Genomic DNA, 25251 nt, shown 5'->3' with positions numbered 1-25251 from the left:
ACGTGTCCCCAGGGCTACTATTAACATCTACGTTTACATAGTCTTATAAAGGTACATAGTTATCTCAAGAGCCCTTCAGGGAAGTGACGCTGCACTTCTTATGCTGGAGGAGACTGCGGGGTGGGGGTGGGGAGGGGAAGTGGTGGTAGGAGGGCTCAGCTTGGAAGTGGGGAAGCCCTGATGAGAAAGGCTGAGTCACCCGCCAAATTGCAACAGTGTGTTTGTTATAAAAACAACTGATGACAAGACATGAGCTAAGAACAAACTGGAGTTTATGTTAATGATTAGAGGACACATTTTTCCTCCTCTTTGTAATCCTGATTTAACCCAGAAACAGAAACATCTACCCTTTCGAAAGTAGTGGGAAGATAAACTCCCACCCTTCTCCCTGAGCTCTCAGGTACTCCTGTTGAAGAAAAATGTACTCATGACACTAGTTAATGATATTCCAGTGACTTTATTCAAGGAGAGGACTACAATGTAGTTCTGTAGTAGGGGAGAATGATCTGGCTTAACTCTGAATACGATAAAAAAAGGAGGGAATTTATAGCCCAGGAGCAGGGTTGGGTCAGAGGCTGGAAAATTACCAACATCAGAGATAAGGTCGGAGGTGGGGAAATCCTGCTGAAGGCAGGCCACGGTGATCAGACGTCACCTGAATGATGGTAGAGAATGAGGAACCCAACAGATGTGGAAGGTGAGGATGCTGACTATACTGAATTAGCAAGAGTCTTGCTGAAATGGGAAAAGGCAGAAACCAATATGAAAGCTCAAAAGTCAGACTTAGTGTCTGTTGAACTTAAGAGAGAATGGTCATAGTTGATCTTGTCCATTGGACATTATGACTACACAGATCTCTTCCAGTTAAGTGATGAATAAACAGAAAACTCAGCGTGACTTGGGCCTGAAAAAGATCCTGCAGAAGAGGAGAAATGTTTTCCTGCTCTGAAATTTAGAGGAAAAATTTCCTTTAAGAAGCAACTGAAAATTGTTGAGTATGCTCAAAAATAACAGATGATATAGCTGCATTATAGAATAACTCGGGATAATATTTTTTTAAAGATTTATTTATTTATTTATTTGAGGGGAGGGGCAGACCAAGAGAGAGAAACCCAAGGAGACTTCAACTGAGCATGGAGGCCAACACTAGGCTCAATCCCAGGACCCTGAGATCAGGACCTGAGCCAAAACCTAAACTCAGACCCTTAACTGACTAAGCCACCTTGAAGTCCCACTTGGAATATTTTTATTTTATTTTATTTATTAATTAGAGAGAGGGCAAGAGTACAAGCAGGCAGAGAAAGGGGGGAAGCAGGCTTCTCCCCTGAGCAGGGAGCCCCCATGTGGGGCTCGATCCCAGGACACTGGGATCATGACCTGAGCCAAAGGCAGACACTCAAATGACGAAGCCACCCAGGTGCCCTCTTGGGATATTTTTAAACAGAATTATAATAGAAGATATATGATGACTTAGCTAAACGAGGCATATACCATGTTCCTTGAAAGGAAAATTTGATATTATAAAGGTGTCACTTATTCCAAGTTAATCTTTAAATATAATGCAATTGTAAAATAAATAAATATCATGCAATTGTAATTAAAATCCCAATGAGAATATTTTATTTCATATAGTGATTTAAAAATTCATCTGGAAGAATTTAAAAATTAGAATAACTTAAAAGACTTTTAAAGGAAAGAATAATGAGGAAAGCATGCCCAGCTGAATAAAGTACAGTAGAAATTTACTAATTTTAAAACAGTGTGGGGGGTACTTGGGTGGCTCAGTTGGCTAAACATCCAACTCTATGTTTCAACTCGGGTCATGATCTCAGGGTCATGAGATCAAGCCCCACATCAGCTTCTGCACTCTGCACACACCCCCTCCCTCAAATAAATAAATAAATATTAAAACAAAAACAAGACCAAAAACGAAACAGTGTGGTAATGGTTGAAGACACAACAAAGAAATTAATGGCAGAAAATAGTAGCCCTGAAACAGGTAGATGCTAGGATATATAGGAACTTAATATGTAATGAATAAAGTCTTGATTCCCATTTATTCAACAAATGATATTGAAATGATTGGCTTTTAGGGAGCAAAAAATAAATTTGAAGACTTACTTCTATAGTACACCTAAATAAATCCCGAATAAATTCAAGAGTTAAATTTAAAAAACTTAAACAACACACATACAAGTACTTTTTTAAAAAGGTGATTATTTATCTTATCTATTGAATATAGAAAGGATTTCTAAGTCTAAAAGTAGATCAAGAAATATCAAAGGAAAAAAGTAAAAAATTTTACCAAAGAAACATAAAAGCTTGATATGGCAAAAATTTCTTAATCAAAAATGAAGATACACTAAAAATGTTTATGGCAATTAATAAATACAAAGATTCAATATTCTTAATGTGTATTGGATTTTTTTTTTGCGAAGTAAGAAAAACATTGACTTCTGAGATTATGCAATCAGCCTCTCTTGAAACTCCAATAAAATGACCTTAAAATATATTTTAGAGGGATAAACCACAAGATAAGAAGATCTGAGCAGGAGATAAGTGCAACCAAACTTTGAAAGGTAGAGAGTAGATGGATAGTGGTAATTGATCTGACCGCCACCAGGGAATGGGTATTCTATGCTAGCAATAGGTAAATGACATTACACTGAAAAACTCACAACATATCAAAGATTGGCTCTCAACGTAAGAGTAAATGTGGAGCTAAAACAGGTTTAATGTCTTTTTCAGAACTAGTCAGGTAACTGTCCTTTCCCCATCTTGGCAGAAGACTAGTTTATTCTGTGGAAAAGGCAAGACACAGGGTCTGTGGATACTGCAGGGAAACTGGCACAGCTGAAGTGGAGATACCATGCTGAACACTGGGGTGATTAATTTAGTATATACACACGGATACTAAAACATCCAGCTCACTTTCCCACTGAGCCAGCCCTTTACTCTCCAGGCAAAGGCTAGAAGGTCCTCTTCTGGAAGATAGGACAACCTGAGTGGAAAAGCATAAAGTGCTGAAATTCAGGCTTCCCCAACTATGCTAGGAAAAGTATAAACATACTGGAAATTCATGACACCATGTCAAGAGTACAATGTGAACGGTGACCCTTGCAATTGGTTTATGTGGCATTCCTACATATCATGCTGCAAGGAAGTCCAAAGTGAACAAGATCCAGTCTCAGGCTCAGAACCTAGAGTTAAACTTTTGAGACCCAACCTTTAAATATGAACAGATATACAAGGATCAGTAGACAACCACAGAACTACAGATGACAGAGAATCAAATAAAGAAACAGATGAAAGTAACATGTCCTGTAGGAAGATGATAATTTTTTTTAAAGATTTTATTTACTTATTGGAGACAGAGAGAAAAAGATATAGTGAGAGAGACCACAGGTGGAGAGGAGAAGGAGAAGCAGACTCCCCAAGACCAGGGAGCCCAATGCACGGCTCAATCCCAGGACCCTGAGATTATGACCTGAGCCAAAGGCAGACGCTTAACCAACTGAGCCACCCAGGGACCCCAAGAGATGATCATTTTTTTTTAATTCAAAAATTCTCATTTCATTTATATCTTTGTCAAGTAAGAAGATCTTGCATTCATAAAACAAGAATATTCAGAGAACAAAAAAAATCTCTTGAAGTATTAGAGTAGGAATAAATTCAGTAGATGTGTTGGAAGATAAAGTTGATTAATTTCCTCCCCTCAAAAGACCAAAAATACAAAAAGTTATAAATAAGTAAGAAAAGGTAAGAGAATTAGAGGACCATTCCAGGAAATCCACCATGTGAATAAAAGGAGATTGAGAAAGAAACTCAAACAAACTGAAGGATAACTCTTTGTATATTAAAGGGAATTACTGAGTACACAGCATAATGGATGAAAATAAGCTCAGGCCATGACACATAACTTAAAAATTAACAATACTGGGATTATAAAGCAGTTTTTTCTTTTTTTCCAGCTTCTGGGTTGGGGGAAGGGGGAGAAATTACATAAAGTTTTGGTTTTCTTAAAATCACACTGAACATTACAAAGCAATGGAATGATGCTATCAAAATTCTGAAAGAAAATTATTTCCAACCTAAATTTCTATACCCAGCTAAGCCATCAATCAAGTGTGAGAGTAGAATCCAGATACTTTCTTATAAACAAAGTCTTACAAAATTTATCTCCTATGTTCTCTCTCTCTCTCTCTCAGGAAGCTACTGTATTATTGTGTTCCTCCAAAAAAAAGAAAAATATATGGGAACAAGAGACCTAGACTTGAGAACTGACATGAAGAGAATTCCCAGGATAGGGATGTAGGGGCATCTGAGGATGACATATATAATGTATACCAGTTATATACAGCAGCCATTCAAAATAGAGAAAGTCAGAGAGTTCCAGGAGATAGTTCATCAAGGTGAAGGTAATGTGAATGAAATTATTTTATTTATTTATTATTTATATTTTATTTATTTAATTATTTTAAAGAGACAGAGAACATGAAGAGGGGAGGAAGGGAGTAGCAGAGGAAGAATGAGTGAGAGAATCTTAAGCAAGATCCACATTGAGTGTGGAGTGGGGCTTGGTCTCATGATCCTGAAATCATGACCTAAGCTGAAATCAAGAGTTGGACACTTATCCTAATGAGCCACCCAGGTGCCCTGTGAATGAAATTATTAAGAAGAAATTTAGACGATAAGCAAAGAGTATAGAATTGAATTAGAAATAAGTACATAGAAAATTAAGTATATTAGAAACAAGAAAGATGTAAACTCCAGGGAAAACAAAAATCTGGGCAGGAAAAGGGAACATGATTCAGCTCCAAATAATATCATAGTCATTAATTATAATGTCGACACGGAATATTGAACTACGCTGGGGGCACAGAAGAATAAGAGGATGGGAAGTCTGCTTGTATGTGGTGAGTGAGGGTCTGTGAAAGAAGAGGAGACCTCAGACATCGATACTGGCACACTGATTAGTAATACCTAAAAGGGAAGTGTGTTAATTAGAGATTTGGAGGATAGTACCTAAGTAATCAGCTTAAAGGGATGAAATGTTTGCTCCAGTCTAGAAAAAAAAATGGAGGGAGGAAGATTTCTGGTAGGAAGGGGAAGCCTGTTTGTCTATCTTCTTTAAACCTATCACTACTTACTACCCTGAGAGTACCCCAGTCCCCCCACCGCATCCCTCTGCCCAAAGCCAGTGATGACTTGGGAACCACTGCTCCAGCTCTCCCTTCTGTTCTGCCCCAAAGACATACCTGTCCTTCTTTGTTTTTGGATTGGGGAAACAAAGATGAAAGCAGGTGAAGTGGCAAAGGTTGTAGGCTCTCAGAATTTGTCTCAAGGCTGGGGCCTTCATCCATAGCTCTTAGTCCCTCCTCCAAGATAGTAAGAGGCAGCTTACTGGACTTTTGCTCTCAGGCACAGGTTCAAAGCGTATGGCTCACAAAACATGCCCTGATACTGTTCTAAAAATACATTTTAAATGGTTGTTACTTTTCCCAGTTATAAAGTAATACATGGACACTGAAGGAAATAAATGGCAATAAAGAAAAATATAAAGAATAAATTTAAATCACCCTAATTCTATAACTCAGAAATGATTAACATTTTGTTCCAGTCTTTTTTTTTATTTTTAACCAGATAAATGTTATCAGCACACACATAATAAATACCTTTCATATATAATGTAAACCACCCACCAGTAATCTTAAAGATTTCTACCAGTTTTGTCTGTCTTTAAATAGAGAAATGATTCTCAGTATACATATAATTTCTACCTCTCATAATTATAAATTACATTGGCTGCTATTACCATAGTGAAAATCTTGAAACAGTTTAAATGTTCTTTAAAAGGAAATAGCTAAATAAATTAGAATATAATTATATATTCTAGAGAATGAAATACTAAGTGATCTTTTTTTAAAAAAATACTATTGCAGAAGTGTGTTTGCTAAAATGGAAAAATATTACAGTGCATTGTATATGTTTAAAAAGCAAGAGGAGAGGGGCGCCTGGGTGGCTCAGTGGGTTAAGCCTCTGCCTTCGGCTCAGGTCATGATCTCAGGGTCCTGGGATCGAGTCCCACATCCGGCTCTCTGCTCTGCAGGGAGCCTGCTTCCTCCTCTCTCTCTCTGCCTGCGTCTCTGCCTACTTGTGATCTCTGTCTGCCAAATAAATAAATAAAATCTTTAAAAAAAAAAAAGCGAGAGGAGAGCTGTTTTTTACAATTAAAATTTTTTACTTATTAAAAAGTCAAGGGAGGGTATAAAATTTTGTGTATAGGACAATCCTTTTCTTGATGTGAAAAATAAATTTCTGTACCTGACACTGAGCTAAGCTCCTGTGTGCACTAATATAATTCTCTAGGCTTTAGAAAAATTAAAAAAGAGTTCCTCTTCATAGAAACATGAGAACTTCAAGAAAAAATAATGCAAATATTGTCCAGGGTAGAGAGGAAAGGAAGCATGAAGTCTCCTCTAGGGAGAGCAATATGCCTTCTGCACTTGAGAACCTGGATGATTGCCCTGAGAAGGTTTGGGGTTGGGACATGTGCAATTCAAGAAGCCTGTGGGTAAGAGGGGAAGCCTGTGGGTAAATGGGGAAGTGGTCAACAGTTGGGGACAGATGCGTCTGGAGGGTGAGCTGCTGGAATCCAACCTCACCCATGTCATCATTTTGATGTTCCCTTCTTGAGTCAATCCAGTGAGTGGGTAAAGGATGACGTCATGAGGACTTTTCTTTGAAATCGATCAGAACGGGGAGCAAAGACCCAGGATTATAAGATGGGACTGAAGAATTCCTCTTGAGTTTTAAAGGGTCACCGTGTTGTAAGAATTAGTGAGCACTCTGAGTCCCAACTACTTCCTACTGGACATAGAGCACTTTGTTCATTTTCTACGGAGCTCCCTGGACCAGATAAGGAAATGCCATCGTGTGCCTTCCCCTATTGGTAACTACTCAACTTAAACCCAGAGGAAGCAGAAGTACCGGCCCCATCTTCAGGACTCCTCTGTTGCGATGGATGGTCCGGTCACTCTTCTACCCCCAAAGCCACCACGGATCCTGCTCCAGCCAGAGCTCCAGTGGTACATCTGGTGAGCTGGCTGTCAAGAGGGCAGGAGCAAAGTGGCTGCATACCTACATACGCCTGTCGATGGGTATGGCCTTTCTATAGAACCAACCTAAGTGAGGAAGGCTCCTAGGGGGATGCACCTAAGACCCCTAAAGTCATACCAGGGAAGCAGCTATCCATGTTGCCAAGGAGTACAGCTGCCCGCCCCACACTGGGTCCAGTGCTTGTGAGCTCTGTTACTGAGCAGTGGTGGTGCACCTGGGCTGCTCAGTTCATTGAGCATCCAACTCTTGATTTTTGGCTCAGCTCAGGATTTCAGGACAGTGAGATGGAGCCCCGCGTTGGGCTCCACAGTGTGTGTGCAGCCTGCGTAAAGATTCTCTCTCTTCCTCTACCCACCCCCCAACTCCTACTGCATGTGCACTCCCTTAAAAAAAAAAAGAGCAGAAGTTATCATCTCTTATCATTTTTTTTTGATTATATAATGTCATTTTAATCACTAAGATATTCTGAAATCTAATTGCAACATCAGCCTGTTTTGGGTTATCAGCAAATAACCAGCAATCAGATCTCCTTGGCCTCTGAGTCAAAGACTATGACTAGGTTTTATAATCCATAATGTCTCCGGAAGTTATTCATCAGCATCTGGAGGGAGGGGAGCTTATTTCCATGGGTACAACCAAACACACATTTATTCCTGCCCTCACCTTAGTCTAAAGACATTAGGGTGATTTTACTTCCTAATTTTATTTCCCTCTTTCTCTGCATATTTAATGAAGGGGTAAGTTCAAGTTCTTTGGATCCTAACTCCTGATTAGTTTGTTTCTCACAGAACCCGCCAGAAGGCTAAGCCCACAGCTGCTTTTACCACTGGTAATCCAATTAAAACAGGGCACTTCATCACCTTCCCTGTCAACATCATAGCTGTCCATAACAGAGATCAAAGAGGCCTTCAGACATTGCGAGGTTGAACTCTTTCACTTTATAGATGAGAAAATTGAATCTTAAAGAGGGTAGGTGACTTGTCCAAGTTCCCATGGCACAGAAGCCAAGACTGGAGTTCAGGCCTCCAGTTTTGAAGCTCAATACTCTTCCATTTGTAACTCTCCATGGGGCCGGGACAGGGGTGGGGTCCCCAGGTCCTCAGGCAGGTTCCTGCAAGGCCTCCCTAATGCTACTGCAGCCTCTTACATTCCTAGGGCCAATCCTGGAAAACGGGGGAAGGTATCTGGATTTTAGAGTTCTGAGAGATAAACCAGAGAAACCCTGTACCTCTATGAGTCCTTGGTGAGGGATCTGGAAGAAATTTTGGCTCTAAGAGATGGTGACAGAAGAAAGAGAGAGCAGAGAACTAACCCACCAAAGCTGAGGTCCCGTGTGTCCCACTCCTCAGCAGAGATTGTAAGAACTTAAGCCTTGGCATATCGCCTGGAAATGACTTGCAAAGGAAGCACTTCAGGAAAAATGGCCATGCCAAGAATGCCAAGAATGAATATACTCCTCGGAACGCTGTCTACAGTCAGCCTCTCCTGGAAACGAGGGGCTAGCCCCATATCATCTAGACCTGTGTGGTTTAACTCAGATAATTGACAAAGAAGACATGGATATTAATGTTTTCCTGTCCAGTCATTTTCTGTCAAGACAGGTCAGGCCAGAAGCCCACTGTAGGAAATGTTTTCCATTTCCCTTCACAACCCCAGGGCTGAGCACAGGCCTGGCACAGATTAGGTCAAACGGAGATTTTTGGCGAAGGGATTCTCACTTGCCTAACTCCTTCTAAAGTCCGGGGAGGGGTCCCTACCCTGCGTTCACTAGCCATATGTCTTTGTCAGCTTCGCCAAAGTAAACAGTTTCAGCCACATTTGGCTACAACTCTTGTCTCTTTGTACCGCCACCTTGCGGACCCTGAATCTTGCATCCAATGGCATTTGAAAGGCCATAAGCACTTTTAGGATCTGGCTAAGGGGAAGCTGAGTCAGGATAAATTGAATTTGAGTGTGGTAGGATGTACTTACGTGGTTTGAGACCACTAAGCCACCCATGGATACTTCATTTATCTCTAGCCACCCTGGTGTCATGATTGTTTCTCGCAATGCCAGCTCAATCTACTTCGTGACATGAGGGCACAGAACCTGATGTTATGGATGTGTCCCACTGCACCTGGCATTTGACATATGTGGGTGGTGGATGAGAAACAAGGTCTGAAATGCATGGTGCCAGAAGCAAGTCTGTGGAAAATCTGACCACCGTCAGATACGTGAAATTGCCAGAGAAGATTTGGTTCTCGTTGCTATGCAGGTGAGATGGAAGCTGTCTCCTCTCAAAAATATACTTAATAGGGGCACCTGGGTGGCTCAGTGGGTTAAGCCTCTGCCTTTGGCTCAGGTCATGATCTCAGGGTCCTGGGATCGAGGCCCACATCAGGCTCTCTGCTCGGCAGGGAGCCTGCTTCCCCCACCCCCACCCCTGCCTGCCTCTCTGCCTACTTGTGATCTCTGTAAAATAAATAAAATCTTTAAAAAAAAGAATATACTTAATAATGCATCATATACACTTATAAATGCAGCGTGCATTTTACATTTTTTTGATAGAAATCAAATACAACAGAATTTCTGTGTTTGCAGGGCACAAATCTACAGCAGCATTTCTGTATCTCAGCTAGCAGTAATTCCAAGCAAACTTGGACGAACCCGTGCTAGAGGAGTGACTGAACGATTTCTCCTTCTCTTTATAAAATGAAGAGGTGATCAAAGAGTACACAACCTTCAATTAAAGATGAAAAGAGTCTGCAGGCATAAAATGTGGGGGAGAAGTATGATAGGGTGCCGTAAGAATGTTAAATAATAAAAACGCCACGCTGTATTTTGGAATTTACGGCATTTGTGGTGTTTATCTACTTTTCAAAATTTGTGATTTGTTGTGATTTTTTCCAAGTTAATAATCTCTCTCACACATGCTTTTGTATTCATACTTCTGGATTCCTTTTCCTTAAAGGGGAAAGCCAAAAACTGGGTAAGCTTCAGGCGGAACAGAACCTGTATCTGTCCTTGGACTAGATGCTCAATTAATGTTAAAGGAAGAAGACGCAGGACTAACAGGTCTGAGGTGAGGGGGTGAGTGGAAGAGGGCCAGAGAGGGCCACGGAGAGGGATTTCCCGAGCAGATGGCAGCCCAATGGAGCCACGGTGAGGAACTCTGGGAATCAAGGTAGGGCAGGGGGTAGTAGTGGAGAGCAGGAAGAGGGGAGGTGTGGAAATGAGGAGGAGGAAAACTCCAGTGACACATTTTCCTGGCCTCACGATTTCATCCAGGCCAGCGCCAGAGCAAAAAGACTCCATGTTACTCGGGCTAATTTTAGCAGCCTACATAGGAGCACAAGGGACTGGGTGGTTTTTGTTTCTAAAAGGTGACTGCACTGATTTGAACAATTGCTCATCTCAGTGGGACCCTAAGGGAGGAAAGGCAGTGCCGGCATCGACCTTGTTTTATGGGTCCCAAACCACGCACCCCGCTAGTGAGCCTCTGCGGTCTCATCTCCTCAGAACAGAACTCCTCTTCCGTGACTCTTTGGGAAACTCCTCAAGGGGAGTCTCCATATTTGTAGCCCCGATAGGTGAGAGCCTGACATTTGGCTTATGTTGCACCAATCAGCGCTCTTCCCTGGGATTTGAAAACGGGAGGCTCTCCAGAGCAGATCTCACCTGCTTTGGGAGAGGAGTGCGAGGACCACCAGAGCCTGTCTGCACTCCTACGCCGGGAGCCTGTCTGTGCCAACAAAGTCAGGCCCTGGCAGTGTGATGAGGAGACTGTCTTCAGACAGGACAGGAGAGCCCCCCTGCACCTAGCCCGATGCTCCAGAGGGCTCCACTCTGCCTTCTCTGGGAGACATGTCCACCTCAAGCCCGTGTGCCTCTCCCCTTTGAGAGCCAAGAACTCTCTGCTTAAATGGCCCTGAGTCTTTTCCAGAGGCTTCTTGGGCCTCCTCCGCAGGTCTGTCCTGCTGAAGGCCGACCATGAAGCAAATGTGCACACCCCCAAGCCTGAGGAGGGCCAAGCGTCTGCTGTGTGGGGAATTTGGTGTGTGTGTGTGTGTGTGTGTGTGTGTGTGTGTGTGTGCGCGCGCGCGCACGCACATGTGCATGCGTGTGTCTTGGGGGTGGGTGTGGAGCTTGGACATGCAGGCTGGGGTGTCCACATTCATGCATGTTAGACCACTTATGATCTGGAGCAAAGCTTGAGTAGGAAGAGAAGGGGAAAGGCCACAGGCTAGGGGTTGCCCCTGCCTCCCATGAGGCTAAGTCCTAAAGTAGAACTTTGAGCGGTGGCAGAATTCTAAATTCAAACCTGGCCTTCCAGGTGGAATGATCAGAACAGATCTTATTTAAGAATTTGTAACTTCGGTTTGTAACTCTCCAATATCTAGACACAGTGTGTGGGAATCTGTTTGTATTTTTGCCCTGCATCTCACAAACATTAGGGGCAGGCCTCTATAGAAACAAGAGAAGTCCCATCTTCTGAGTCCCTGATCCTGACACGTGATGCACCTTGCCTTTCTCTTACCTTATTCATATACATTAATAAAGAATGAATTTTTGCCCAAGCTAATCTGGATTTATGTAACTTTAATCGAGAATCCTAGCTAGTACAGACAGTAAGTGTTGGAGTAAGGACTTGAACCCAGGCTCTGATTCCTAGTCCCGTGTTCCCTTTAGCAGGTCCCACCAGCTGCCTAACCACCTCTCCAGCTGCAAGCTGAGCAAATCTTGCTGATACTCCAGCAGGGAAAAGTCAGAAGCCAGGGAAAAGAGTTTTACCTACCTGACTCCTAAAAACACTTGCAGGAGAGTGCAGAGGCCGGAGACGAAGAAAATGGTGCTGATGAGGTAGCTCTGAGTCAGAGGGTCATGCTGCAGGCACAGGTCCTTGGCCAGGATGAGCGGCACTGCCACGAGCCCCCCCAGGGCCGTGAGGAAGTGCTGTGGGCAGAGCAGAGAGAGTGGACAGGCTCGTGGGTGCTGCGGCTGCCTCCCCAACCCTCATTCCCGGTCCCCCACCAGAGGAAAGAGCTCTACCTCTGGTTTCAGAGGAGCCTGACCAGGCGTGACAGGCAGACACTCAGATCAACAGTGGGAATGAGGGAGACCAGGCAGTAAGAAACAGAGACACAGCCAGAGGGTCTGGGGATCAAGGGCACAACGGCAACACTGGGAACTGATATTCTGGGTAAGAAACCTAGGCAGGGACACAAAACAGGAGGACATAACAGGAACCAAAGAGGGGGGTCTTAAGAATAAGAACAAGGCAAGAGGGGCGCCTGGGTGGCTCAGTCAGTTAAGGGTCTGCCTTCAGCTCAGGTCATGATCCCAGGGTCCTGGAATTGAGCCTAGAAGCAGACTCCTGCTCGGCCTCTCATTCTCCCTCTGTCTGACTCTCTGCCTACTTGAGCTCCCTCTCTCTGTCAAATAAATAAATAAGATCTTTTTTAAAATCTAAAAAAATTCTTTAAAAAATCTAAGAAAAAAAAAAAAGAACAAGACAAGAGGCTCATAATTAAAACAACGTACAAGGTGAGGGCAAGACTAATGACCAGGAAGCCTTGAGCACATTCCCCTGGACAGATCATATGTTAAGTCACAAAACAGCCTTGGCAAATTTAAGAAGGGAATCATACCACGGGTCTTTTCTGATGGTAATGGTATGAAACCGGAGGATAACCAGAAAATTCACAAATCTGTGGAAAGTAAGCAACATCCCCCTGAGCAACGAATGGGAATAAGAAGAAATCAAAAGGGAAATGACAAAAAAATAAAATGAGAAAAACAAAAATGGAAACACAGCATATCAAAATTCCTGGGTCACAGGAAAGTAATTTTAAGAGGGAAGCTCATAGTGATAAAGGCATAGAAGAAAAATCTCAAGCAGCCTAATTCTATACCTCCTAATTCTATACCTCTATACGAACTAGAACAAGAAGAATAAAGTGAGCCTAAAGTTAGCAGAAGGGAGGAGGAATGTATGTCATTAAAATGTCCATACTAGGGGTGCCTGGGTGGCTCAGTGGGTTAAGCCTCTGCCTTCCGCTCAGATCATGGTCTCAGGGTCCTGGGATCGAGCCCCGCATGGGGCTCTCTGCTCAGCGGGGAGCCTGCTTTCCCCTCTCTCTCTGACTGCCTCTCTGCCTACTTGTGATCTCTCTCTCTCTCTGTCAAATAAATAAATAAAATCTTTTATAAATAAATAAATAAATAAATAATTTTTAAAAAAATGTCCATACTGGGGCACCTCTGTGCCTCAGTGGGTTAAGGTCTTTGCCTTCAGCTCAGTTCATGATCTCAGGGTCCTGGAATCGAGCCCCGCATCAGGCTCTCTGCTCAGCAGGGAGCCTGCTTCCCCTCTCTGTCTGCCTGCCTGCTCTTTGCCTACTTGTGATTTCCCTCTCTGTCAAATAAATAAATAAACATCTTTAAAAAAAAAAGTCCATACTATTCAAAGCCAAGTATAGAGTCAATGAAATTGCTGTCAAAATTTCAATGATGTTGTTCACAAGAATAGAAAAAACAATGCTATAATTTGTATGGGACAACAAAACACCTCAAATAGCCAAAGCAATCCTGAGAAAGAACAAAAGTGCAGCCATCACAATTCCTCATTTCAAACTTTGTTATAAAGCTACAGTAATCAAACAGCATCGTACCTGAAAACTTGCTGTTATTTTCATTTACCTTAAAAAGTACAGCAAAAATTAAATAATAAAAACATACTGGAATTTCTTCCATTTGCCAATGACATATGCAGATTTTTTGCAGAATTTGATAGCAGTTTTTGAAAACTAGAAGAATGTTATTTTCAAAAATCCAAAAAAACAAAAAAGGAGAAACCAAAATGGTACTATCATAAAGGTAGACAAATAGACCAATAGAACAGAATTGAGAGCCCAGAAAGAAACCCATGCACATATGGTCAACCAATATTTGACAAGGAAGCTGAAAAGACTCGTGGGGGAAAGGGTATTCTTGTCAATTAATTGTGCTGCAAAATCTAGACAGCCACACACAGAAGAATGAAAAATGGAACTCCTATCTCGCACCACTCACAAAAATTAACTCAAAACGGATTAAGGGCTTAAATGTAAGGCCTGAAACTGTGAAACTCCTACAAGAAAACACAGCAGAAAAGCTCCTTAACGTCAGGTCTTGGCAAAGATTGTTAGCTATGACACGAAAAGCACCAACAACAGAAGCAAAAATAAGAAAGCAGGACTACATCAAAGTAAAAAGCTCTGCACAGCCAAAGAAACAGTTAGCAAAATAAAAAGGCATCCTTCAGAATGGGAGAAAATATTTGCAAACTGTCTATCTATAAGAGGTTAGTATCCAAAAATTTTTTTAGCTATTTTATTTATTTATTTATTTAGGGGAGAGAGAGCGAGAGAGAGAGCGAGCGCATGACCAGGAGGAAAAGGGAGAAACAGCCTCCCGGTGAGCAGGGAGTCGGATGAAGGGCTCGACCCCAGGACCCTGGGATCATGACCTGAGCTGAAGGCAGATGCTTAACTGACCGAGCCACCCACGTACAGCGTTAATATCCAAAATATCTAAGGAACTCAATAGCAAAACCCAAATAAGCTGATTTAAAAGTGGGCAAGAGACTTGGAGCTCGGGAGGATGGGGAACAGGTAGGAGGATCCTGAGCTCACCCCCTTCCACGCTCACAACTAGGTATCATCCCCGTCCCAGTCAAGAAACGGAACAGTGACCGGAAGACCAGCAGAACAAATCCCACAACTGAATACAAAGAAGAAGCCGCGGCTGAAAGGTCAGGAAGGTCAGAAAGATGGCGGGAGGCTGCCTGCCGCGGGGAGGGACCTGGGCTCACAGAGAGGGCGGAGAAATGGGTTCCGGCACCAGGGAGCTCACACAGGGGAGACGATTCCCCAGACCCTTTGGCTTTAAACACCAGGGCTGCTGAGCTCCTGGAGTCTGTAAATCCTGGGGAGACTTGGCGCCTAGAGCGGCAAAAGTCAGCTGACCCAGCCCTGGGCCAATCAGAAGGGCGAGTGACAGCCGGGTCCCACCCTTAAAGAGCCAGCAGCCTGTGTGGAGAGGCAACGCAGAAATGGCAGTGTAGGGGCGCTTGGGTGGCACAGTCGGGGAAGCGACCGACTCTTGGTTTCGGCTCAGGGTTCAGGTCGTGATCTCAGGGTTGTGAGACCAAACCCTGTGTCATTAGCTTTGCACTCAGCAGGGAGTCTGCTTGGGACTCTCTCTCCCTCCCTCTGCCTCTCCCCATCCACGCTCGCTCTCCCTCTCTCTGTCTCTCTCTCTCAAATAAATAAATAAATCTTGAAAACAAAACACGGCGGTTTATACAACGTCTGGAGCAAAGAGGAGACAGGTCTGTTCAAACTGATTGTGGAGCGTGCTGGAGGACCTCTTTACAAACGAGGGAGGTGGGGGTGTCCTTTCCCTCCCGCATCGTCTGGCATAAACAGAGCCACTTGCAGGAGGCGGAGCGGCACAGACACCTGTAGCCTCCGTTGGCTCAGGGCAAATTCTGTCAAAGCAGCGCACGTGCCCCGCCGACCACAGGGGGCGGAGCTGCCGGCACTGCCGGCCCCACCACTGCACCGAGCCCAGCCTCACACCCCCAGCCGCCTGGCTCGCAGCCCCCAGCTGGCAGCCGCCTAGGTGCTTCGGGGGATCTGGCATGGGACTAGTGGCCTGCTGCACTTTGCTAACACTGCCGCCCTGCTCCCAAATTCCCTGGCGGCCATGCCCCTTCAGAGCTGGCCTGCCTGGGTCCCACGAACACCACGGAGAGCAAGCATAGCCCACAACAGTCAAACAGCAGCGTAGATGACTGCGCTGAAAGGAGCAGTGACTCAGACACCACAGCAACGTGTTAGCAACACACGGGAGACTCCCCTGAAGGGCCGGGTCCTGGTGAACAGGGGACACTGCCCTGCAAGACACTCAGGACCTCATCTTCATAAAGTCACTACTCTCTTATTTATTTTATTTATTTATTTATTTATTTATTTTAAAAATTTTTTAAAAAGATTTTACTGATTTATTTGAGAGAGAGACAATAAGAGAGAGCATTAGACAGGAGAAGGTCAGAGGGAGAAGTGGACTCCCCATGGAGCAGGGAGCCTGATGCGCAATTCGATCCCAGCACTCTGGGATCATGACCTGAGCTGAAGGCAGTCGCTTAACCAACTGAGCCACCCAGGCACCCAAGTCTCTGCTTTCATGAGCCAAAGTCATAGCTGACTTTCTTAACACACAAGCAGACACAGAGAGGCAGACAAAATGGGGAGACAGAGAAACGTATCCCAGATGAAAGAACAGGACAAGGCCATGGCTAGAGAGCTAATCAAAGCAGACATAAGTAACACGCCTGACAGAGAATTTAAAACAGTGATCATAAGGATACTCGTCAGACTGAAGAGTGGAAGACATGAGTGAGACCCTTAACACAGAGATAAGGAATAACACAGCAGAGCTATAAGGGCTTAGTAAACAAAATGAGGAGCGGATGTGTTGGGATGAAAAACAGGATAGAGGAAACAGAGGGACAAATGAGTGGCCTCGAAGGAAGAGTCATGGAAAGTAATCAAGCTGAACAAAAGAGAAAAAAGAATTACACAAAACAAGAATGGACTTAGGGAAATCAGTAAATCCATCAAATGTAATAACATTTGTATTGTAGGAGTCCCAGAAGAAGAAGAAGAAGAAGAAGAAGAGAGAAAAGGGGGCAGAAAATATATTTGAAGAAATGATAGCTGAAAATGCTCCTAATCTGAGGAAGGAAACAGACATCCAGATCCAGGAGGCACAGAGAACTCCTGACAACATCACCAAAAGCAGCCCCACACCAAGATACAGTGTAATTAAGCTTGCAAACTATGGTGATAAAGAAAAAAATCTTAAAAGCAGTGAGACAGGGACGCCTGGTGGCTCAGTTGGTTAAGCAGCTGCCTTCGGCTCAGTCATGATCCCAGCATCCTGGGATCGAGTCCCACATCAGGCTCCTTGCTCAGGAAGGAGACTGCTTCTCTCTCTGTCTCTGCCTGCCTCTCTGTCTGCCTATGCTTGCTCTTGCTCTCGCTCTCTCTGACATAAAATAAATAAAATCTTAAAAAAAAATTTTAAAAAGCAGTGAGACAAAAGAAGTTATTAACTTACAAGGAAAAACCCAGAAGGCTAGTAGGAGATTTTTCAACAGAAACATGGCAAGCCAGAAGGGAGTGGCATGACATGGTCAAAGTGCTGAATGGGAAACATCTGCAGCCAAGAATACTCCCTATCCAGCAAGAACATCATTCAGAAACAGAAGGAGAGAGAAAACGTTTCCCAGACAAACAAAAACTAAGGGAGTTCATGACGACTAAACCAACCCCTCAAGAGATATTAAAGGAGACACTTTGAGTGGAAAGGAGAGACCAAAAGTGACAGCACAAAGGCAGGAAACACAAAAGCAGTAACAATGAATATTTCTATAAAAAATAAGTCAAGGAACTCACATACACACAAAAATATAAAATATAACAACATATACTTAAAACATGGGAGGAGAGGAGAATGGGTTTTGACTTAAACGACCACCAACTTAATACAAACTGCTATTTGTAGAAGAGGTTATAGACAAACCTAATGACAACCATATATCAAAACCCACGAATAAACATGCAAAGAATAAAGAGAAATAAATCCAAATATGTCACTAAAGAAAATCAGCAAAATATGACAGAGAGAAAGACAAGAAAGGATCAGAGAAAATCTTCAGAAACAACCACAAAACAAGTAATAAAATGGCAATAAACAGATATCAATCAATAATTACTTTGAATGTAAATGAACTAAACAGTTCGATAAAAATATATAGGGTGCCAGAAAGGATTTTTTTTAAAAAAGAGTCATCTATATGTTGCTTACAAGAGACACATTTAAACTAAAGACACCTGCAGATTGAAAGTGAGGGAGAAATAGTTATCATGCAAATGGATGTCCAAAGAAAGACAGGAGGAGGGCACCTGGGTGGCTCAGTCAGTTAAGCATCCGACTCTCAGTTCACAGTCTCAGAGTTATAGGATAGAGTCCTGCATTGGGCTTCACACTCAGCAGGGAGTGTGCTTGAGGATTCTTTCCCTCTGTTCCTCCTCCTGCTCATGCTCTCTCTCTCAAATAAATAAATAAATAAATCTTAAAAAAAAAAGAAAGAAAGCCAAGTAGAGATACTTATTTCAGACAAAATAGATTTCAAAACGACTGTAACAAGAGACAAAGGACACTATATAATAATAAAGGAGACAATCCAACAAGAAGATATAGCAATTGTAAATATTTATGCACCCAATATGGGAGCACCCAAACACATTGAAACAGCTAATAACAAACATAAAGGAACTAATCAATAGAAATACAGTAATAGCAGGGGCTTTAACACCCCACTTACATCCATAGACAGATCATCTAAACAGAAAATCAACAAGGAAACAATGACTTTCCATGACACACTGGAACAGATGGATTTAACAGATATATTCAGAACATTTCATCCTAAAACAGCAGAATACATGTTCTTTTCAAGTGCACATAGAACATTCTCTAGAATAGATTATATATCAGCCCACAAAACAAGCCTCAGGGGGCGCCTGGGTGGCTCAGTGGGTTAAGCCGCTGCCTTCGGCTCAGGTCATGATCTCAGGGTCCTGGGATCGAGCCCCGCATCGGGCTCTCTGCTCAGCAGGAAGCCTGCTTCCTCCTCTCTCTCTCTCTGCCTGCCTCTCTGCCTACTTGTGATCTCTCTCTGTGTGTCAAATAAATAAAAAAAATCTTTAAAAAAAAAAAAAGCCTCAGCAGATTCGAGAAGACCAAAGTCCTACCATGCATCTTTTCTGACCATAACACTATGAAACTAGAAGTCAACCACCAGAAAAAAATCTGGAAAGATCACAAATACATGGAGGTTAAGTAACATGCTTCTAAACAGTGAATGGGTTAACCAGGAAATAAAAGAAGGAAAAAAAGAAGTACATGGAAACAAATGAAAATGAAAGCACAACAATCCAAAACTTTAGGATTCAGCAAAAGCAGTTCTAAGAGGAAGGGTTGCAGCAATAGAGGCCTAGATCAAGAAGCAAGAAGAATCTCAAATACATAATCTAAACTTACCCCTAAAGGGGCTAGAAAAAAAAAAAAACAACAAACAAAACCTAAAACCAGCAGAAAAAAATTAAATAATAAAGATTAAGGGTGCCTGGGTGGCTCAGTGGGTTAAGCTTCTGCCTTTGGCTCAGGTCATGGTCCCAGGGTCCTGGATTCAGCCCTGCATTGGACTCTCTGCTCAGCAGGGAGCCTGCTTCCCTCTCTCTCTACCTGCCTCTCTGCCTACTTGTGATCTCTCCCTCTCTCTGTCAAATAAATAAATAATAAAGATTAGAGCAGAAATAACTGAAAAACTAAAAATCAAAAACAAAAACGAAAAAAAACCCCAAAAAACAAAAAACAATGAACAGGTCAATGAAACCAGGAGCTGGTTCTTTGAAAAAAAAAAAAAAAAATCAATATAATTGATACACCTCAGGCCAGATTTATCAAAAAAGAAAAAATAAATAAAGTCACAAATGAGAGAGGACAAATAACAGCTAACACCACAGAAAGACAAATAATTGCAACAGAGTATCATGAAAAACTCTACACCAACAAACTGGACAACCTGGAAGAAATGGATACATTCCTGAAAACACGAAATACCAAAACTGAAACTGGAAGAAACAGAAAATTTGAACAGCCTGATAACCAGGAAAGAAATTGAATCAATAAGCAAAAAAATCCCAAAAAACAAAAAGTCCAGGGTCAGGTGGCTTCACAGGTGAATTTTAACAAACATTTAAAGAAGAGTTAATACCTGTTATTCTTTAACTATTCAAAAAATTGAAAAGGAAAGAAAACTTTCACATTCATTCTATGAGGTCAGCATTATCCTGATACCAAAATAAGATAATGACACCGCTAAAAAGGAGAACTATAGACCAACATCCCTGATGAACATAGATGCAAAAATCCTCAATAAAATACTTGGAAACTGAATTCAAGAATACATTTTTAAAAAATCATTCACTATGATCAAGTGGGATTTATTCCTGGGTTGCAATGGTGGTTCAATATTCCCAAATCAATCAATGTGATACATCACACTGAAAGGACAAGAGAAAGGATAAAGAGGAAAGGAATAAGTAAGAGAAAGGGTAAGAACCATATGATCATTTCAGTGGATACAGAAAAGCATTTGACAAAGTACAACATCCATTCATGATTTTAAAAGAACAACAGCCCTCAGCAAAGGAGGTTTAGAGGGAATATACCTCCTAAGAAAAATCCACAGCTAATATCATCTTCAGTGGGGAAACAGAGAGCATTTCCTGTAAGGTCAAGAACAAGACAAGGATGTCCACTTTCACCACCTTCTTTCAACATAGTACTGGAAGTCCCAGCCACAGCAATCAGACAACAACAACAACAAAATAACAGGCATCCAAATTGATAAGGAAGAAGTCAAACTTGCACTATTAGCAGATGACATGGTACCATGAAAACCCCAAAGCCCATCAAAAAAACTAGTAGAACTGATAAACCAATTTGGTAGAGTCACAGGATACAAAATCAACAGACAGGGACCTGTTGCATTTCTGTACACCAATAGTGAAGCAGCACAAAGAGAAATTAAGAAAACAGTCTCATTTACAATTGTACCAAAAGTAATAAAATACCTAGGAATAAACCTAACCAAAGAGATGAAAGACCTATACTCTGAAAACTATAAAACAGTGATAAAAGAAATTGGAGAGGACACAGAGAAATGGAAAGACGTTCCATGCTCATGGATAGGAAGAAGAGATTATCATTAAAATGTCTATACTACCCAAAGCAATCTACACATTGGGGAATATTCCCTAACTGCATGATAAATGTATCTCTTTTTAACAGTTGCATACAAAAGTCACCTGCTCGAATGTGTCACAATTTGCTCGACCCATTCCCTTTGAAGGATAATTGGGTTGTTTCTAGGGTTTTGCTCATTTGTTTGTTGTGGGGGTTGATGTTACTATCGCCAATAATGTTACAAGACCATCTCTGAACTTATCTTAACAGGTCTTGCCCTCGTACCCACAGAGAAATTCTTAAGCGCTGTGGACTGGGTTAAAGGGCACATGATTTACATGTTGATAGAAACCACCAGTGGTCATCTGGAAAGGCTGCATCAGGTAGTGTTCCAACACAAGTGTTTGACAGTGCTTGTCTCCCTAGATTCCCCAAGCTCTGCTCATCACATTTTTTTAATTGTTGCGAATCAAATAAATTGAAATGGGTCTCATGAAAATGATGCAGTTGATGTCCTTGGTGTGACCTATCTGCTTAGCACGAGGGAGAGTCCTCTGCTAATTCCAACCCTCCGTGCCCACCCCACCCCCACCCCCCCACCGAGAGAGAGAGAGAGAGAGAGAGAGAGAGAGGAAAAAGAGAGAGAGACAGACAAGGAGCTTGGCGTTCCCCCAGCGGTCAACGACACGGAAGACAAGAATATTAGTAACTGAAGCTGTGGCTCTTGACCAATCCGGCCCTGGTGTCATGCGTGTGGCTTTTGAGGCAGAGCCTCCTTGGACCCCATGCCTGCTGGGTGGTGTTACCTGGACGCCCAAGAGAATGCAGAGGTACCACGGGGGGACATCCAGGACGCTATAGGTTGGCTGGCTGCTGCTGGAGCTCCCGGCCTGCCCAGCCTTCTTCCCGCCTTGGCCATCATGGTAACGGTTGAGCCTGTCGTCCACCCTCTGCTGGGAACAAGAGAGGGACACACCTGGGCATTTTAGGAGGAAGCAAGTGGACTTCCTGATCTCACCTGGGGGGATGGATGGCCAGCCGGGGGCAAGAGGCCATGGCACAGGGATCACGGCTGGCCAGTTTGGGATGTCGAGGTCCAGACTTGAAAGACCAGGATTTTCCACATTGTACATCAGCAGGGCCTGCATGTACGGTCTGGGGTCCCGAGAGGGGACAGGCTGCTTTGCCTGAGGCCTGTCTGCACAACAGCCGCTTTGTGGAAAAGGGGTGGGGGCCAACTCCAAGGTCAGAAAATGGACAGATCTCCCTCCCAGACAGGTAGTTGGGGATCCTGGCCCCAGAATGCTGGAGCGGCCCTCAGAGGCACTCCCGTGGGCCCTGTGTCTACATCTGCTGAAGCTCTCCTCAGGGCGCGGTTATCCCACAGACGCCTACCGCACCCATCTTTTCTGTGGGGCTGGAAGGTCCTAGAATGCGCTGACTGGGCCTTACTCCTCCATGTGGCCCCGGCTTCGAGAGCAGCCAACACCCGTGCTCAGTGTGGACCCAACGAGTGGAAGCAGCGAGCCGGTGTAAGCGGGAGCAGCGCCCGACGGCCAGGGGCAGACTGGCGAGGCAGGGGGAGACTCAGGTGCAGGGACAGCAGTGGGGTTCCCGGGAAGAAGAGGGGTCCCTTGCCCCACTGACTCCCCTCACCCCCCCCCCCCCCACAGCTTCTGGTCGCCGGCCTGGCCCTCTAGGTTTGTTGGCTAACACTCCCATGCACCTGGCGCTAGCCAATGGGGTTGTCCAGGTTTCTCCAAATGTGGCCTCCGTTATCCTGTGTCAGCATCTTAGCTCCCCCTGGGACCCCTCTGGAGTCCCCTGCTTCCCCTTCCCACTTGCAAGAGCTCAATGCCTCCTCCCCATCACTTCTGACTTCCCCGCACCCACAGGGTTTTTCTCCCCACGCCTCCCAGCATGCTCTGCCTCTCTGTTGCATAATTCTCCATCCTCTCTCTTGGACCGAAGCATTTCTGCGTGTCCTGCATTCCCCTAGAGAGGCCATAAGCTTTCAGGGTCAGGAAGTTGTCTCCCCCTCGTTAAGGTCCCTCAAAGTTTCCAGCAGAGCAACATGCATGCGAAACCAGATACATTCCCGAAGAGTGTGGCTGCAAACGAAGAGAAGAGGGACCGCTGGAAAGAGGGTGGGTGCAGGCCCAGACCTGCCCCGCTCCTGGTGGCCGCAGGTGAACCACAGCGTGGAAGTCTCTGATTTCCCAAGACGGTTGTTTGCTTCGATTTCGTTCTGTTTCCATGACAGTAGGGGCAGAAAGAATTTCGAAGAGACAAGTGGAGAGATGTCTGAAGGGCCTCCCAAGAGTTCCTGGAAAAGACAGGGAGGAGTTCGTCCTCCCCAGAGTGCTGAGCAGCCGTGGGTGGCCTCCGAGGACAGCTGCGGGGACCCGGCCCAGGTTTGCGGGTGACACCCAGCCCCCAGCCACCTGGGGCTGCTGTCCGGCCCTGGTGCAGAGGAGCTCTTGCCACCTGTCGCGGAGTGGTTGCTCCAACAAGAGTGTCTTCACTCCGTTCACCCCGCTACTTGTAGGCGCTCGAAAATGGGTTGGGAAGGTGGCGGGGCCGGGGCTCAAGGACTCGCCAGAGAAGCCTGCAGAGGTATCACTGTCACTTCTCTGGGCCTCAGGTTCCTCACCCAGGAACAGAAGCACCTGCTTCGTTGGCTTGGAAGGAAGAAAATAAAACACAGAGAGTGCCCGGGGGGTACTGGTGGTTTGGTAAATATTGGTTCTCTGCCTCACTCTCTGATGCCCTCTCTTTCCCTTTGCTTTGTTTTAGAAAGTCCTTCTGATCAAAGAAATCATAACACCGAGAAGCCCGGAAAGCAAATATTTAGACATTTAGATTCCGCAGAGACCAGCTGTGAATAAAGGCAAAACTCAAAGAATCTTCCAGCGCTTCCTCCCTGCTTTAGAATGTACTCACTGGGTTTAGTGCTCAGGGAGGGAGGAGTCTTGGCCTCATGATGGGGGGAATCTGGAGGGCAGCTGCACACCAGTCTAATAATCTAAAATCTGGCCTCGAACGTAAGCCACACGTCCTGAGCATGAATAGTGAATTAGGGCACCGGGACCCCTTTCCATGCCCTTCTTCCGTTCTGCCTGCCCCCTCTTTTCTTTGCCTCTCTTTCAGCAGCACTCACCGAAGGGTCGGGGTGCTCCCAGCCGGTGATAGCAGAGCTCATGGTCACCTGGGGTCAGCTCCTGTTGGCCTCCTCTCAGGATAGAAACGAAGGGAACCTGCTTCAGCTGAAGGAGATTAATGTCTTCACCGTCTGCCAAAAGGGAGAGAGAGAGAGAGAGAGAGAGATCCTGGGCTGGGCTGGCTCTGGGGAGGGTGGGGCTTCCAGACTTCCCTTCTCACCCCTCCAATCACCACAGGAGACCAAGGTGCACTCAGGTGCAGCCCATGTTTCATAATTTAATAAGTTTGAGAAAGTGTAGAGAAGTTAATGATCCTCTATGACACTATGGAAGTAAATCAGGTGCAGCCTTTTGGGAGTGGCACGAGAGTATTTGCTAGAAGCCAGATTCCAGCGGGCAGAGAAAAGAGGGGGGTGAGGGTGAGGCCCTGGGCGGCACGCACCAGCTTTGCAATCTTTTAAAGCTCATTCTTTACGATGAGTTGAGCTGGAAAGGAAAGCAACGAAGAGAGAATCCAACCAGCCTGGCCTCTGAGATGCCGTCATGAAGTCATCATGAGACAGAGGATATTGCTGTCGATCTGGGAGAAACCGTCAAGGTGCATTGGTGGAGCAAAGCCCTCAGGGGAGAACCTGAGAAAAAAATGCTTCTAATCCTTAGGTGTCTGTCTCCCTAACACCCAGAAACGTCTAATAACCCACCTTTCAGAGAGAGAAGTCCGGGAAAGTGTACGCCTGCCCTTACTCTGCACAGGATCTGCCTCAAAAACTCTGAATAAACCACCCCCCCGCCCACTCTGTGAAGCCCAAAGCCACCCAAGTGCCAGTTACTCCTGGTGGTGGAATGTTCTGGAATGGGTGGCACTCGGTTCTAGGGTTCAGGAAACACACGGTGGGATGCACACATGCATCGGTGGGAATTGGTCCAAGAGGAGCCCTGAAAAATACAACAATGAGATGTTTGACAAGGAACAGGAGAGACCTGATTCGGGCTATGACAGGAAAGCCAGCGGGAAGGAGCTGACCTTACCGAATACTCAGCTATGTCCACTGTGTTACACCATTTTTTGTATTGCCTTACATAACACTCACCACAAATTAGCATTCACATTCTTCTTTCACAGATTAAG

The 25251-nt window shown here is 44.3% G+C and overlaps 1 protein-coding gene across 3 annotated transcripts in view; it reads right to left on the bottom strand.

Annotated features, from left to right (window-relative positions):
* The window catches only part of LOC123951460 (solute carrier family 23 member 2-like), a 50946-nt gene extending 26673 nt beyond the window's left edge, over window positions 1-24273 (bottom strand). The window contains exons 1-3 of one of the 3 annotated variants that reach the window (XM_046020196.1): window positions 24122-24273; window positions 21768-21911; window positions 11894-12051 (exon numbers count right to left, since the gene is read on the bottom strand). In XM_046020196.1, the coding sequence (XP_045876152.1) occupies window positions 11894-12051; window positions 21768-21911; window positions 24122-24163 (344 nt within the window). In that variant the 5' untranslated portion in view covers window positions 24164-24273. Of the gene's footprint in view, window positions 1-11893; window positions 12052-21767; window positions 21915-24121 lie in introns of all 3 variants that reach the window. The other 2 variants (XM_046020197.1, XM_046020195.1) reach the window with 2 other exon arrangements.
* Between the last annotated feature and the right edge of the window lie 978 nt (window positions 24274-25251).

This window comes from Meles meles, chromosome 10, assembly GCF_922984935.1.
Source record: "Meles meles chromosome 10, mMelMel3.1 paternal haplotype, whole genome shotgun sequence".
NCBI classification, from domain to species: Eukaryota; Metazoa; Chordata; class Mammalia; order Carnivora; family Mustelidae; genus Meles; species Meles meles.
Note: the sequence above shows the minus strand (reverse complement) of the source record. Positions and strands in the feature narration are given on the sequence as shown.